Source organism: Entelurus aequoreus, linkage group LG14 (assembly GCF_033978785.1).
Source record: "Entelurus aequoreus isolate RoL-2023_Sb linkage group LG14, RoL_Eaeq_v1.1, whole genome shotgun sequence".
NCBI lineage: Eukaryota > Metazoa > Chordata > Actinopteri > Syngnathiformes > Syngnathidae > Entelurus > Entelurus aequoreus.
Genome location: NC_084744.1, coordinates 59,507,216 through 59,523,096, shown reverse-complemented (window position 1 = coordinate 59,523,096; position 15,881 = coordinate 59,507,216). Strand labels below are relative to the sequence as shown.

The following is a 15,881-nucleotide window of genomic DNA, read 5'->3' as shown; positions in this document are numbered from 1 at the left end:
ATTACATACAGCTGTTTAAGCACAACATGCATTACATACAGCTGTTTAAGCACAACATGTATTACATACAGCTGTTTAAGCACAACATGTATTACATACAGCTGTTTAAGCACAACATGCATTACATACAGCTGTTTAAGCACAACATGTATTACATACAGCTGTTTAAGCACAACATGTATTACATACAGCTGTTTAAGCACAACATGTATTACATACAGCTGTTTAAGCACAACATGTATTACATACAGCTGTTTAAGCACAACATGCATTACATACAGCTGTTTAAGCACAACATGTATTACATACAGCTGTTTAAGCACAACATGTATTACATACAGCTGTTTAAGCACAACATGTATTACATACAGCTGTTTAAGCACAACATGCATTACATACAGCTGTTTAAGCACAACATGTATTACATACAGCTGTTTAAGCACAACATGCATTACATACAGCTGTTTAAGCACAACATGCATTACATACAGCTGTTTAAGCACAACATGCATTACATACAGCTGTTTAAGCACAACATGTATTACATACAGCTGTTTAAGCACATACATACAGCTGTTTAAGCACAACCAAGTCAACAGTCCACAATAACTACTAAGTCCAAACTACTATAATTTCAATCCTTTGCTCTCTGCCCTCAAAGCCAGTGACTTATTTCCTGAGTTTGTAAACATTGACAAAAACGAAAAATAAATATTTAGTCAGAATAAAAATAAGGATGTAATCATTGTAAAATCAATCCTATGCTGATACTAAACTTAGTGCCCTTTAGTCTACTCAAGGCCGCTAACACAGCAAGAGACACTGATGCTTAATTGGTGTTTTATTACCTTTTGCTAGGGATGTAAGAATAAAGGGTAAATATCAATACAAAAGTCAAACATCCACTGCAGAACACGCTGCTTGTCATCAATACAAAAGTCAAACATCCACTGCAGAACACGCTGCTGGTCATCAATACAAAAGTCAAACATCCACTGCAGAACACGCTGCTGGTCATCAATACAAAAGTCAAACATCCACTGCAGAACATGCTGCTTGTCATCAATACAAAAGTCAAACATCCACTGCAGAACACGCTGCTGGTCATCAATACAAAAGTCAAACATCCACTGCAGAACACGCTGCTTGTCATCAATACAAAAGTCAAACATCCACTGCAGAACACGCTGCTGGTCATCAATACAAAAGTCAAACATCCACTGCAGAACACGCTGCTGGTCATCAATACAAAAGTCAAACATCCACTGCAGAACACGCTGCTTGTCATCAATACAAAAGTCAAACATCCACTGCAGAACACGCTGCTTGTCATCAATACAAAAGTCAAACATCCACTGCAGAACACGCTGCTTGTCATCAATACAAAAGTCAAACATCCACTGCAGAACACGCTGCTGGTCATCAATACAAAAGTCAAACATCCACTGCAGAACACGCTGCTGGTCATCAATACAAAAGTCAAACATCCACTGCAGAACACGCTGCTTGTCATCAATACAAAAGTCAAACATCCACTGCAGAACACGCTGCTTGTCATCAATACAAAAGTCAAACATCCACTGCAGAACACGCTGCTTGTCATCAATACAAAAGTCAAACATCCACTGCAGAACACGCTGCTGGTCATCAATACAAAAGTCAAACATCCACTGCAGAACACGCTGCTTGTCATCAATACAAAAGTCAAACATCCACTGCAGAACACGCTGCTGGTCATCAATACAAAAGTCAAACATCCACTGCAGAACATGCTGCTTGTCATCAATACAAAAGTCAAACATCCACTGCAGAACACGCTGCTGGTCATCAATACAAAAGTCAAACATCCACTGCAGAGCACGCTGCTGGTCATCAATACAAAAGTCAAACATCCACTGCAGAACACGCTGCTGGTCATCAATACAAAAGTCAAACATCCACTGCAGAACACGCTGCTTGTCATCAATACAAAAGTCAAACATCCACTGCAGAACACGCTGCTGGTCATCAATACAAAAGTCAAACATCCACTGCAGAGCACGCTGCTGGTCATCAATACAAAAGTCAAACATCCACTGCAGAACACGCTGCTGGTCATCAATACAAAAGTCAAACATCCACTGCAGAACACGCTGCTTGTCATCAATACAAAAGTCAAACATCCACTGCAGAACACGCTGCTGGTCATCAATACAAAAGTCAAACATCCACTGCAGAACACGCTGCTGGTCATCAATACAAAAGTCAAACATCCACTGCAGAACACGCTGCTGGTCATCAATACAAAAGTCAAACATCCACTGCAGAACACGCTGCTTGTCATCAATACAAAAGTCAAACATCCACTGCAGAACACGCTGCTGCTCATCAATACAAAAGTCAAACATCCACTGCAGAACACGCTGCTTGTCATCAATACAAAAGTCAAACATCCACTGCAGAACACGCTGCTTGTCATCAATACAAAAGTCAAACATCCACTGCAGAACACGCTGCTGGTCATCAATACAAAAGTCAAACATCCACTGCAGAACACGCTGCTGGTCATCAATACAAAAGTCAAACATCCACTGCAGAACACGCTGCTGGTCATCAATACAAAAGTCAAACATCCACTGCAGAACACGCTGCTTGTCATCAATACAAAAGTCAAACATCCACTGCAGAACACGCTGCTTGTCATCAATACAAAAGTCAAACATCCACTGCAGAACACGCTGCTTGTCATCAATACAAAAGTCAAACATCCACTGCAGAACACGCTGCTGGTCATCAATACAAAAGTCAAACATCCACTGCAGAACACGCTGCTGGTCATCAATACAAAAGTCAAACATCCACTGCAGAACACGCTGCTGGTCATCAATACAAAAGTCAAACATCCACTGCAGAACACGCTGCTTGTCATCAATACAAAAGTCAAACATCCACTGCAGAACACGCTGCTGGTCATCAATACAAAAGTCAAACATCCACTGCAGAACACGCTGCTTGTCATCAATACAAAAGTCAAACATCCACTGCAGAACACGCTGCTTGTCATCAATACAAAAGTCAAACATCCACTGCAGAACACGCTGCTTGTCATCAATACAAAAGTCAAACATCCACTGCAGAACACGCTGCTTGTCATCAATACAAAAGTCAAACATCCACTGCAGAACACGCTGCTTGTCATCAATACAAAAGTCAAACATCCACTGCAGAACACGCTGCTTGTCATCAATACAAAAGTCAAACATCCACTGCAGAACACGCTGCTGGTCATCAATACAAAAGTCAAACATCCACTGCAGAACACGCTGCTTGTCATCAATACAAAAGTCAAACATCCACTGCAGAACACGCTGCTGGTCATCAATACAAAAGTCAAACATCCACTGCAGAACACGCTGCTGGTCATCAATACAAAAGTCAAACATCCACTGCAGAACACGCTGCTGGTCATCAATACAAAAGTCAAACATCCACTGCAGAACACGCTGCTGGTCATCAATACAAAAGTCAAACATCCACTGCAGAACACGCTGCTGGTCATCAATACAAAAGTCAAACATCCACTGCAGAACACGCTGCTTGTCATCAATACAAAAGTCAAACATCCACTGCAGAACACGCTGCTTGTCATCAATACAAAAGTCAAACATCCACTGCAGAACACGCTGCTTGTCATCAATACAAAAGTCAAACATCCACTGCAGAACACGCTGCTGGTCATCAATACAAAAGTCAAACATCCACTGCAGAACACGCTGCTTGTCATCAATACAAAAGTCAAACATCCACTGCAGAACACGCTGCTGGTCATCAATACAAAAGTCAAACATCCACTGCAGAACACGCTGCTTGTCATCAATACAAAAGTCAAACATCCACTGCAGAACACGCTGCTTGTCATCAATACAAAAGTCAAACATCCACTGCAGAACACGCTGCTTGTCATCAATACAAAAGTCAAACATCCACTGCAGAACACGCTGCTTGTCATCAATACAAAAGTCAAACATCCACTGCAGAACACGCTGCTGGTCATCAATACAAAAGTCAAACATCCACTGCAGAACACGCTGCTGGTCATCAATACAAAAGTCAAACATCCACTGCAGAACACGCTGCTGGTCATCAATACAAAAGTCAAACATCCACTGCAGAACACGCTGCTGGTCATCAATACAAAAGTCAAACATCCACTGCAGAACACGCTGCTGGTCATCAATACAAAAGTCAAACATCCACTGCAGAACACGCTGCTGGTCATCAATACAAAAGTCAAACATCCACTGCAGAACACGCTGCTGGTCATCAATACAAAAGTCAAACATCCACTGCAGAACACGCTGCTGGTCATCAATACAAAAGTCAAACATCCACTGCAGAGCACGCTGCTGGTCATCAATACAAAAGTCAAACATCCACTGCAGAACACGCTGCTGGTCATCAATACAAAAGTCAAACATCCACTGCAGAACACGCTGCTTGTCATCAATACAAAAGTCAAACATCCACTGCAGAACACGCTGCTGGTCATCAATACAAAAGTCAAACATCCACTGCAGAACACGCTGCTGGTCATCAATACAAAAGTCAAACATCCACTGCAGAACACGCTGCTGGTCATCAATACAAAAGTCAAACATCCACTGCAGAACACGCTGCTTGTCATCAATACAAAAGTCAAACATCCACTGCAGAACACGCTGCTGCTCATCAATACAAAAGTCAAACATCCACTGCAGAACACGCTGCTTGTCATCAATACAAAAGTCAAACATCCACTGCAGAACACGCTGCTTGTCATCAATACAAAAGTCAAACATCCACTGCAGAACACGCTGCTGGTCATCAATACAAAAGTCAAACATCCACTGCAGAACACGCTGCTGGTCATCAATACAAAAGTCAAACATCCACTGCAGAACACGCTGCTGGTCATCAATACAAAAGTCAAACATCCACTGCAGAACACGCTGCTTGTCATCAATACAAAAGTCAAACATCCACTGCAGAACACGCTGCTTGTCATCAATACAAAAGTCAAACATCCACTGCAGAACACGCTGCTTGTCATCAATACAAAAGTCAAACATCCACTGCAGAACACGCTGCTTGTCATCAATACAAAAGTCAAACATCCACTGCAGAACACGCTGCTGGTCATCAATACAAAAGTCAAACATCCACTGCAGAACACGCTGCTGGTCATCAATACAAAAGTCAAACATCCACTGCAGAACACGCTGCTGGTCATCAATACAAAAGTCAAACATCCACTGCAGAACACGCTGCTGGTCATCAATACAAAAGTCAAACATCCACTGCAGAACACGCTGCTGGTCATCAATACAAAAGTCAAACATCCACTGCAGAACACGCTGCTGGTCATCAATACAAAAGTCAAACATCCACTGCAGAACACGCTGCTGGTCATCAATACAAAAGTCAAACATCCACTGCAGAACACGCTGCTGGTCATCAATACAAAAGTCAAACATCCACTGCAGAACACGCTGCTTGTCATCAATACAAAAGTCAAACATCCACTGCAGAACACGCTGCTTGTCATCAATACAAAAGTCAAACATCCACTGCAGAACACGCTGCTTGTCATCAATACAAAAGTCAAACATCCACTGCAGAACACGCTGCTGGTCATCAATACAAAAGTCAAACATCCACTGCAGAACACGCTGCTTGTCATCAATACAAAAGTCAAACATCCACTGCAGAACACGCTGCTGGTCATCAATACAAAAGTCAAACATCCACTGCAGAACACGCTGCTTGTCATCAATACAAAAGTCAAACATCCACTGCAGAACACGCTGCTTGTCATCAATACAAAAGTCAAACATCCACTGCAGAACACGCTGCTTGTCATCAATACAAAAGTCAAACATCCACTGCAGAACACGCTGCTTGTCATCAATACAAAAGTCAAACATCCACTGCAGAACACGCTGCTGGTCATCAATACAAAAGTCAAACATCCACTGCAGAACACGCTGCTGGTCATCAATACAAAAGTCAAACATCCACTGCAGAACACGCTGCTGGTCATCAATACAAAAGTCAAACATCCACTGCAGAACACGCTGCTGCTCATCAATACAAAAGTCAAACATCCACTGCAGAACACGCTGCTGGTCATCAATACAAAAGTCAAACATCCACTGCAGAACACGCTGCTTGTCATCAATACAAACAGTTTAGAAAACTAGAAATTGCATTTTCAGTAGAAATTGCGTGTGAATTCTGAAGCCGGATCTGAACTGAAAGGCTAACAGTTAGCATGCTGGCCATGTAGCATAATGTAACAGAAAATATGACATACTGTCAAGTACCAAATTATATGGCTGAGGTAAATATTTCATGCTAATGTTAACATGCTACCAATAAGTATGCATCTAATACCAAAATATCTGACTCTGAGTGTAACACCTGAAACAATAGCTTAAAAAAGCTAGCATACTATCTTGCGAACATGCTAACATTGGTATGCTAGCAATTGACTAATATTAGCAAGGAACATGCGAATGTTGTGGAAATGTGAAAGTTTAAAAAATTGCTCAATCATTTGGAACGTAAAAAAATGTCCTGGAAAATGTGGAATTCCAATAAATGTGGGATTATTTTGGAGAACGCCTGTCACGAATGAAACGAACATTTTGAAAGTGGAATAAGAAGAAGACAATACTGTGGAATAAGAATAAGACAATACTGTGGAATAAGAATAAGACCATACTGTGGAATAAGAATAAGACAATACTGTGTAATAAGAATAAGACAATACTGTGGAATAAGCATAAGACAATACTGTGGAATAAAAATAAGACAATACTGTGGAATAAGCATAAGACAATACTGTGGAATAAGAATAAGGCAATACTGTGGAATAAGAATAAGACAATACTATGTGTTCATGATCTGGAGCGTTGACACAAAAAGAGTAATAGTGAAGGGAGAAGTCCAACCCCTCGGTCCTTAGCTCTCTGGAAATGAATGATTAGGTTGAATAAACCTAAGGAAGGTCAGATACACTTATTGGACATGAAATCAATATTCTATTCAAGATTGTATTAACAAGTCAGAAGTAAACAATGACTGACCGGGTTTGATCCAGGAATGACTTTTCCATTGAGTTTTTGGATGCAGCTATCAACACTTGCTTCATCTGCCAGCTCCACAAAGCAGTATCCGGCAGAACCGCTGAAAAACGTGACAGTTGAACAAAACGTAGAACAGCAAATACTTCATGCACAGTCAATGTTTACACTTCCACACAGATTGACAACACAAGGGGCGAAGCAAGGAATCCTACCCCGTTATCTTGTGAGCGATTATTCTGACTCCAGACGGCGACTCTCCCATAGCAAGGAAGGCCTGCCTGACGAAGTTTTCATCCATGTATTGCTCCAACTAAACACAGTGAGAGACATGTACAAACATTGTATCAATCATAACAAGAAGTATTCATCCATGTATTGCTCCAACTAAACACAGTGAGAGACATGTACAAACATTGTATCAATCATAACAAGAAGTATTCATCCATGTATTGGTCCAACTAAACACAGTGAGAGACATGTACAAACATTGTATCAATCATAACAAGAAGTATTCATCCATGTATTGGTCCAACTAAACACAGTGAGAGACATGTACAAACATTGTATCAATCATAACAAGAAGTATTCATCCATGTATTGGTCCAACTAAACACAGTGAGAGACATGTACAAGTATTGTATCAATCATAACAAGAAGTATTCATCCATGTATTGGTCCAACTAAACACAGTGAGAGACATGTACAAACATTGTATCAATCATAACAAGAAGTATTCATCCATGTATTGGTCCAACTAAACACAGTGAGAGACATGTACAAGTATTGTATCAATCATAACAAGAAGTATTCATCCATGTATTGGTCCAACTAAACACAGTGAGAGACATGTACAAACATTGTATCAATCATAACAAGAAGTATTCATCCATGTATTGGTCCAACTAAACACAGTGAGAGACATGTACAAACATTGTATAAATCATAACAAGAAGTATTCATCCATGTATTGCTCCAACTAAACACAGTGAGAGACATGTACAAGTATTGTATCAATCATAACAAGAAGTATTCATCCATGTATTGGTCCAACTAAACACAGTGAGAGACATGTACAAACATTGTATCAATCATAACAAGAAGTATTCATCCATGTATTGGTCCAACTAAACACAGTGAGAGACATGTACAAGTATTGTATCAATCATAACAAGAAGTATTCATCCATGTATTGGTCCAACTAAACACAGTGAGAGACATGTACAAACATTGTATCAATCATAACAAGAAGTATTCATCCATGTATTGGTCCAACTAAACACAGTGAGAGACATGTACAAGTATTGTATCAATCATAACAAGAAGTATTCATCCATGTATTGGTCCAACTAAACACAGTGAGAGACATGTACAAACATTGTATCAATCATAACAAGAAGTATTCATCCATGTATTGGTCCAACTAAACACAGTGAGAGACATGTACAAACATTGTATAAATCATAACAAGAAGTATTCATCCATGTATTGCTCCAACTAAACACAGTGAGAGACATGTACAAACATTGTATCAATCATAACAAGAAGTATTCATCCATGTATTGCTCCAACTAAACAGTGAGAGACATGTACAAGTATTGTATCAATCATAACAAGAAGTATTCATCCATGTATTGGTCAAACTAAACACAGTGAGAGACATGTACAAGTATTGTATCAATCATAACAAGAAGTATTCATCCATGTATTGGTCCAACTAAACACAGTGAGAGACATGTACAAACATTGTATCAATCATAACAAGAAGTATTCATCCATGTATTGCTCCAACTAAACACAGTGAGAGACATGTACAAGTATTGTATCAATCATAACAAGAAGTATTCATCCATGTATTGGTCCAACTAAACACAGTGAGAGACATGTACAAACATTGTATCAATCATAACAAGAAGTATTCATCCATGTATTGGTCCAACTAAACACAGTGAGAGACATGTACAAACATTGTATCAATCATAACAAGAAGTATTCATCCATGTATTGGTCCAACTAAACACAGTGAGAGACATGTACAAGTATTGTATCAATCATAACAAGAAGTATTCATCCATGTATTGCTCCAACTAAACACAGTGAGAGACATGTACAAGTATTGTATCAATCATAACAAGAAGTATTCATCCATGTATTGCTCCAACTAAACACAGTGAGAGACATGTACAAACATTGTATCAATCATAACAAGAAGTATTCATCCATGTATTGCTCCAACTAAACACAGTGAGAGACATGTACAAGTATTGTATCAATCATAACAAGAAGTATTCATCCATGTATTGGTCCAACTAAACACAGTGAGAGACATGTACAAACATTGTATCAATCATAACAAGAAGTATTCATCCATGTATTGGTCCAACTAAACACAGTGAGAGACATGTACAAACATTGTATCAATCATAACAAGAAGTATTCATCCATGTATTGGTCCAACTAAACACAGTGAGAGACATGTACAAACATTGTATCAATCATAACAAGAAGTATTCATCCATGTATTGGTCCAACTAAACACAGTGAGAGACATGTACAAACATTGTATCAATCATAACAAGAAGTATTCATCCATGTATTGCTCCAACTAAACACAGTGAGAGACATGTACAAACATTGTATCAATCATAACAAGAAGTATTCATCCATGTATTGGTCCAACTAAACACAGTGAGAGACATGTACAAACATTGTATCAATCATAACAAGAAGTATTCATCCATGTATTGGTCCAACTAAACACAGTGAGAGACATGTACAAACATTGTATCAATCATAACAAGAAGTATTCATCCATGTATTGGTCCAACTAAACACAGTGAGAGACATGTACAAACATTGTATCAATCATAACAAGAAGTATTCATCCATGTATTGGTCCAACTAAACACAGTGAGAGACATGTACAAGTATTGTATCAATCATAACAAGAAGTATTCATCCATGTATTGGTCCAACTAAACACAGTGAGAGACATGTACAAACATTGTATCAATCATAACAAGAAGTATTCATCCATGTATTGGTCCAACTAAACACAGTGAGAGACATGTACAAGTATTGTATCAATCATAACAAGAAGTATTCATCCATGTATTGGTCCAACTAAACACAGTGAGAGACATGTACAAACATTGTATCAATCATAACAAGAAGTATTCATCCATGTATTGGTCCAACTAAACACAGTGAGAGACATGTACAAACATTGTATCAATCATAACAAGAAGTATTCATCCATGTATTGGTCCAACTAAACACAGTGAGAGACATGTACAAACATTGTATCAATCATAACAAGAAGTATTCATCCATGTATTGGTCCAACTAAACACAGTGAGAGACATGTACAAACATTGTATCAATCATAACAAGAAGTATTCATCCATGTATTGGTCCAACTAAACACAGTGAGAGACATGTACAAGTATTGTATCAATCATAACAAGAAGTATTCATCCATGTATTGGTCCAACTAAACACAGTGAGAGACATGTACAAACATTGTATCAATCATAACAAGAAGTATTCATCCATGTATTGGTCCAACTAAACACAGTGAGAGACATGTACAAGTATTGTATCAATCATAACAAGAAGTATTCATCCATGTATTGGTCCAACTAAACACAGTGAGAGACATGTACAAACATTGTATCAATCATAACAAGAAGTATTCATCCATGTATTGGTCCAACTAAACACAGTGAGAGACATGTACAAACATTGTATCAATCATAACAAGAAGTATTCATCCATGTATTGGTCCAACTAAACACAGTGAGAGACATGTACAAACATTGTATCAATCATAACAAGAAGTATTCATCCATGTATTGGTCCAACTAAACACAGTGAGAGACATGTACAAGTATTGTATCAATCATAACAAGAAGTATTCATCCATGTATTGCTCCAACTAAACACAGTGAGAGACATGTACAAACATTGTATCAATCATAACAAGAAGTATTCATCCATGTATTGGTCCAACTAAACACAGTGAGAGACATGTACAAACATTGTATCAATCATAACAAGAAGTATTCATCCATGTATTGGTCCAACTAAACACAGTGAGAGACATGTACAAACATTGTATCAATCATAACAAGAAGTATTCATCCATGTATTGCTCCAACTAAACACAGTGAGAGACATGTACAAGTATTGTATCAATCATAACAAGAAGTATTCATCCATGTATTGGTCCAACTAAACACAGTGAGAGACATGTACAAACATTGTATCAATCATAACAAGAAGTATTCATCCATGTATTGGTCCAACTAAACACAGTGAGAGACATGTACAAACATTGTATCAATCATAACAAGAAGTATTCATCCATGTATTGCTCCAACTAAACACAGTGAGAGACATGTACAAGTATTGTATCAATCATAACAAGAAGTATTCATCCATGTATTGGTCCAACTAAACACAGTGAGAGACATGTACAAACATTGTATCAATCATAACAAGAAGTATTCATCCATGTATTGGTCCAACTAAACACAGTGAGAGACATGTACAAACATTGTATCAATCATAACAAGAAGTATTCATCCATGTATTGGTCCAACTAAACACAGTGAGAGACATGTACAAACATTGTATCAATCATAACAAGAAGTATTCATCCATGTATTGCTCCAACTAAACACAGTGAGAGACATGTACAAACATTGTATCAATCATAACAAGAAGTATTCATCCATGTATTGGTCCAACTAAACACAGTGAGAGACATGTACAAACATTGTATCAATCATAACAAGAAGTATTCATCCATGTATTGGTCCAACTAAACACAGTGAGAGACATGTACAAACATTGTATCAATCATAACAAGAAGTATTCATCCATGTATTGCTCCAACTAAACACAGTGAGAGACATGTACAAACATTGTATCAATCATAACAAGAAGTATTCATCCATGTATTGCTCCAACTAAACACAGTGAGAGACATGTACAAACATTGTATCAATCATAACAAGAAGTATTCATCCATGTATTGGTCCAACTAAACACAGTGAGAGACATGTACAAGTATTGTATCAATCATAACAAGAAGTATTCATCCATGTATTGGTCCAACTAAACACAGTGAGAGACATGTACAAACATTGTATCAATCATAACAAGAAGTATTCATCCATGTATTGGTCCAACTAAACACAGTGAGAGACATGTACAAACATTGTATCAATCATAACAAGAAGTATTCATCCATGTATTGGTCCAACTAAACACAGTGAGAGACATGTACAAGTATTGTATCAATCATAACAAGAAGTATTCATCCATGTATTGCTCCAACTAAACACAGTGAGAGACATGTACAAGTATTGTATCAATCATAACAAGAAGTATTCATCCATGTATTGGTCCAACTAAACACAGTGAGAGACATGTACAAACATTGTATCAATCATAACAAGAAGTATTCATCCATGTATTGGTCCAACTAAACACAGTGAGAGACATGTACAAACATTGTATCAATCATAACAAGAAGTATTCATCCATGTATTGGTCCAACTAAACACAGTGAGAGACATGTACAAGTATTGTATCAATCATAACAAGAAGTATTCATCCATGTATTGGTCCAACTAAACACAGTGAGAGACATGTACAAACATTGTATCAATCATAACAAGAAGTATTCATCCATGTATTGGTCCAACTAAACACAGTGAGAGACATGTACAAGTATTGTATCAATCATAACAAGAAGTATTCATCCATGTATTGGTCCAACTAAACACAGTGAGAGACATGTACAAACATTGTATCAATCATAACAAGAAGTATTCATCCATGTATTGGTCCAACTAAACACAGTGAGAGACATGTACAAACATTGTATCAATCATAACAAGAAGTATTCATCCATGTATTGGTCCAACTAAACACAGTGAGAGACATGTACAAACATTGTATCAATCATAACAAGAAGTATTCATCCATGTATTGGTCCAACTAAACACAGTGAGAGACATGTACAAGTATTGTATCAATCATAACAAGAAGTATTCATCCATGTATTGCTCCAACTAAACACAGTGAGAGACATGTACAAACATTGTATCAATCATAACAAGAAGTATTCATCCATGTATTGGTCCAACTAAACACAGTGAGAGACATGTACAAACATTGTATCAATCATAACAAGAAGTATTCATCCATGTATTGGTCCAACTAAACACAGTGAGAGACATGTACAAACATTGTATCAATCATAACAAGAAGTATTCATCCATGTATTGCTCCAACTAAACACAGTGAGAGACATGTACAAGTATTGTATCAATCATAACAAGAAGTATTCATCCATGTATTGCTCCAACTAAACACAGTGAGAGACATGTACAAACATTGTATCAATCATAACAAGAAGTATTCATCCATGTATTGGTCCAACTAAACACAGTGAGAGACATGTACAAACATTGTATCAATCATAACAAGAAGTATTCATCCATGTATTGCTCCAACTAAACACAGTGAGAGACATGTACAAGTATTGTATCAATCATAACAAGAAGTATTCATCCATGTATTGGTCCAACTAAACACAGTGAGAGACATGTACAAACATTGTATCAATCATAACAAGAAGTATTCATCCATGTATTGGTCCAACTAAACACAGTGAGAGACATGTACAAACATTGTATCAATCATAACAAGAAGTATTCATCCATGTATTGGTCCAACTAAACACAGTGAGAGACATGTACAAACATTGTATCAATCATAACAAGAAGTATTCATCCATGTATTGGTCCAACTAAACACAGTGAGAGACATGTACAATCATAACAAGAAGTATTCATCCATGTATTGGTCCAACTAAACACAGTGAGAGACATGTACAAACATTGTATCAATCATAACAAGAAGTATTCATCCATGTATTGGTCCAACTAAACACAGTGAGAGACATGTACAAGTATTGTATCAATCATAACAAGAAGTATTCATCCATGTATTGCTCCAACTAAACACAGTGAGAGACATGTACAAACATTGTATCAATCATAACAAGAAGTATTCATCCATGTATTGCTCCAACTAAACACAGTGAGAGACATGTACAAACATTGTATCAATCATAACAAGAAGTATTCATCCATGTATTGGTCCAACTAAACACAGTGAGAGACATGTACAAACATTGTATCAATCATAACAAGAAGTATTCATCCATGTATTGCTCCAACTAAACACAGTGAGAGACATGTACAAACATTGTATCAATCATAACAAGAAGTATTCATCCATGTATTGCTCCAACTAAACACAGTGAGAGACATGTACAAACATTGTATCAATCATAACAAGAAGTATTCATCCATGTATTGCTCCAACTAAACACAGTGAGAGACATGTACAAGTATTGTATCAATCATAACAAGAAGTATTCATCCATGTATTGGTCCAACTAAACACAGTGAGAGACATGTACAAACATTGTATCAATCATAACAAGAAGTATTCATCCATGTATTGGTCCAACTAAACACAGTGAGAGACATGTACAAACATTGTATCAATCATAACAAGAAGTATTCATCCATGTATTGGTCCAACTAAACACAGTGAGAGACATGTACAAGTATTGTATCAATCATAACAAGAAGTATTCATCCATGTATTGCTCCAACTAAACACAGTGAGAGACATGTACAAGTATTGTATCAATCATAACAAGAAGTATTCATCCATGTATTGGTCCAACTAAACACAGTGAGAGACATGTACAAACATTGTATCAATCATAACAAGAAGTATTCATCCATGTATTGGTCCAACTAAACACAGTGAGAGACATGTACAAACATTGTATCAATCATAACAAGAAGTATTCATCCATGTATTGGTCCAACTAAACACAGTGAGAGACATGTACAAGTATTGTATCAATCATAACAAGAAGTATTCATCCATGTATTGGTCCAACTAAACACAGTGAGAGACATGTACAATTCATAACAAGAAGTATTCATCCATGTATTGCTCCAACTAAACACAGTGAGAGACATGTACAAGTATTGTATCAATCATAACAAGAAGTATTCATCCATGTATTGCTCCAACTAAACACAGTGAGAGACATGTACAAGTATTGTATCAATCATAACAAGAAGTATTCATCCATGTATTGGTCCAACTAAACACAGTGAGAGACATGTACAAGTATTGTATCAATCATAACAAGAAGTATTCATCCATGTATTGGTCCAACTAAACACAGTGAGAGACATGTACAAGAATTGTATCAATCATAACAAGAAGTATTCATCCATGTATTGCTCCAACTAAACACAGTGAGAGACATGTACAAACATTGTATCAATCATAACAAGAAGTATTCATCCATGTATTGGTCCAACTAAACACAGTGAGAGACATGTACAAGTATTGTATCAATCATAACAAGAAGTATTCATCCATGTATTGGTCCAACTAAACACAGTGAGAGACATGTACAATCATAACAAGAAGTATTCATCCATGTATTGCTCCAACTAAACACAGTGAGAGACATGTACAAGTATTGTATCAATCATAACAAGAAGTATTCATCCATGTATTGGTCCAACTAAACACAGTGAGAGACATGTACAAGTATTGTATCAATCATAACAAGAAGTATTCATCCATGTATTGGTCCAACTAAACACAGTGAGAGACATGTACAAGTATTGTATCAATCATAACAAGAAGTATTCATCCATGTAT

The 15,881-nt window shown here is 37.3% G+C and overlaps 1 protein-coding gene across 1 annotated transcript in view; it reads right to left on the bottom strand.

Annotated features, from left to right (window-relative positions):
• Positions 1-15,881, bottom strand: part of LOC133664309 (tRNA selenocysteine 1-associated protein 1-like) — a 94,167-nt gene that overhangs the window by 13,794 nt on the left and 64,492 nt on the right. The window contains exons 2-3 of the mRNA XM_062068816.1: positions 7,319-7,416; positions 7,107-7,206 (exon numbers count right to left, since the gene is read on the bottom strand). Of these exons, the coding sequence (XP_061924800.1) occupies positions 7,107-7,206; positions 7,319-7,416 (198 nt within the window). The remainder of the gene's footprint in view (positions 1-7,106; positions 7,207-7,318; positions 7,417-15,881) is intronic.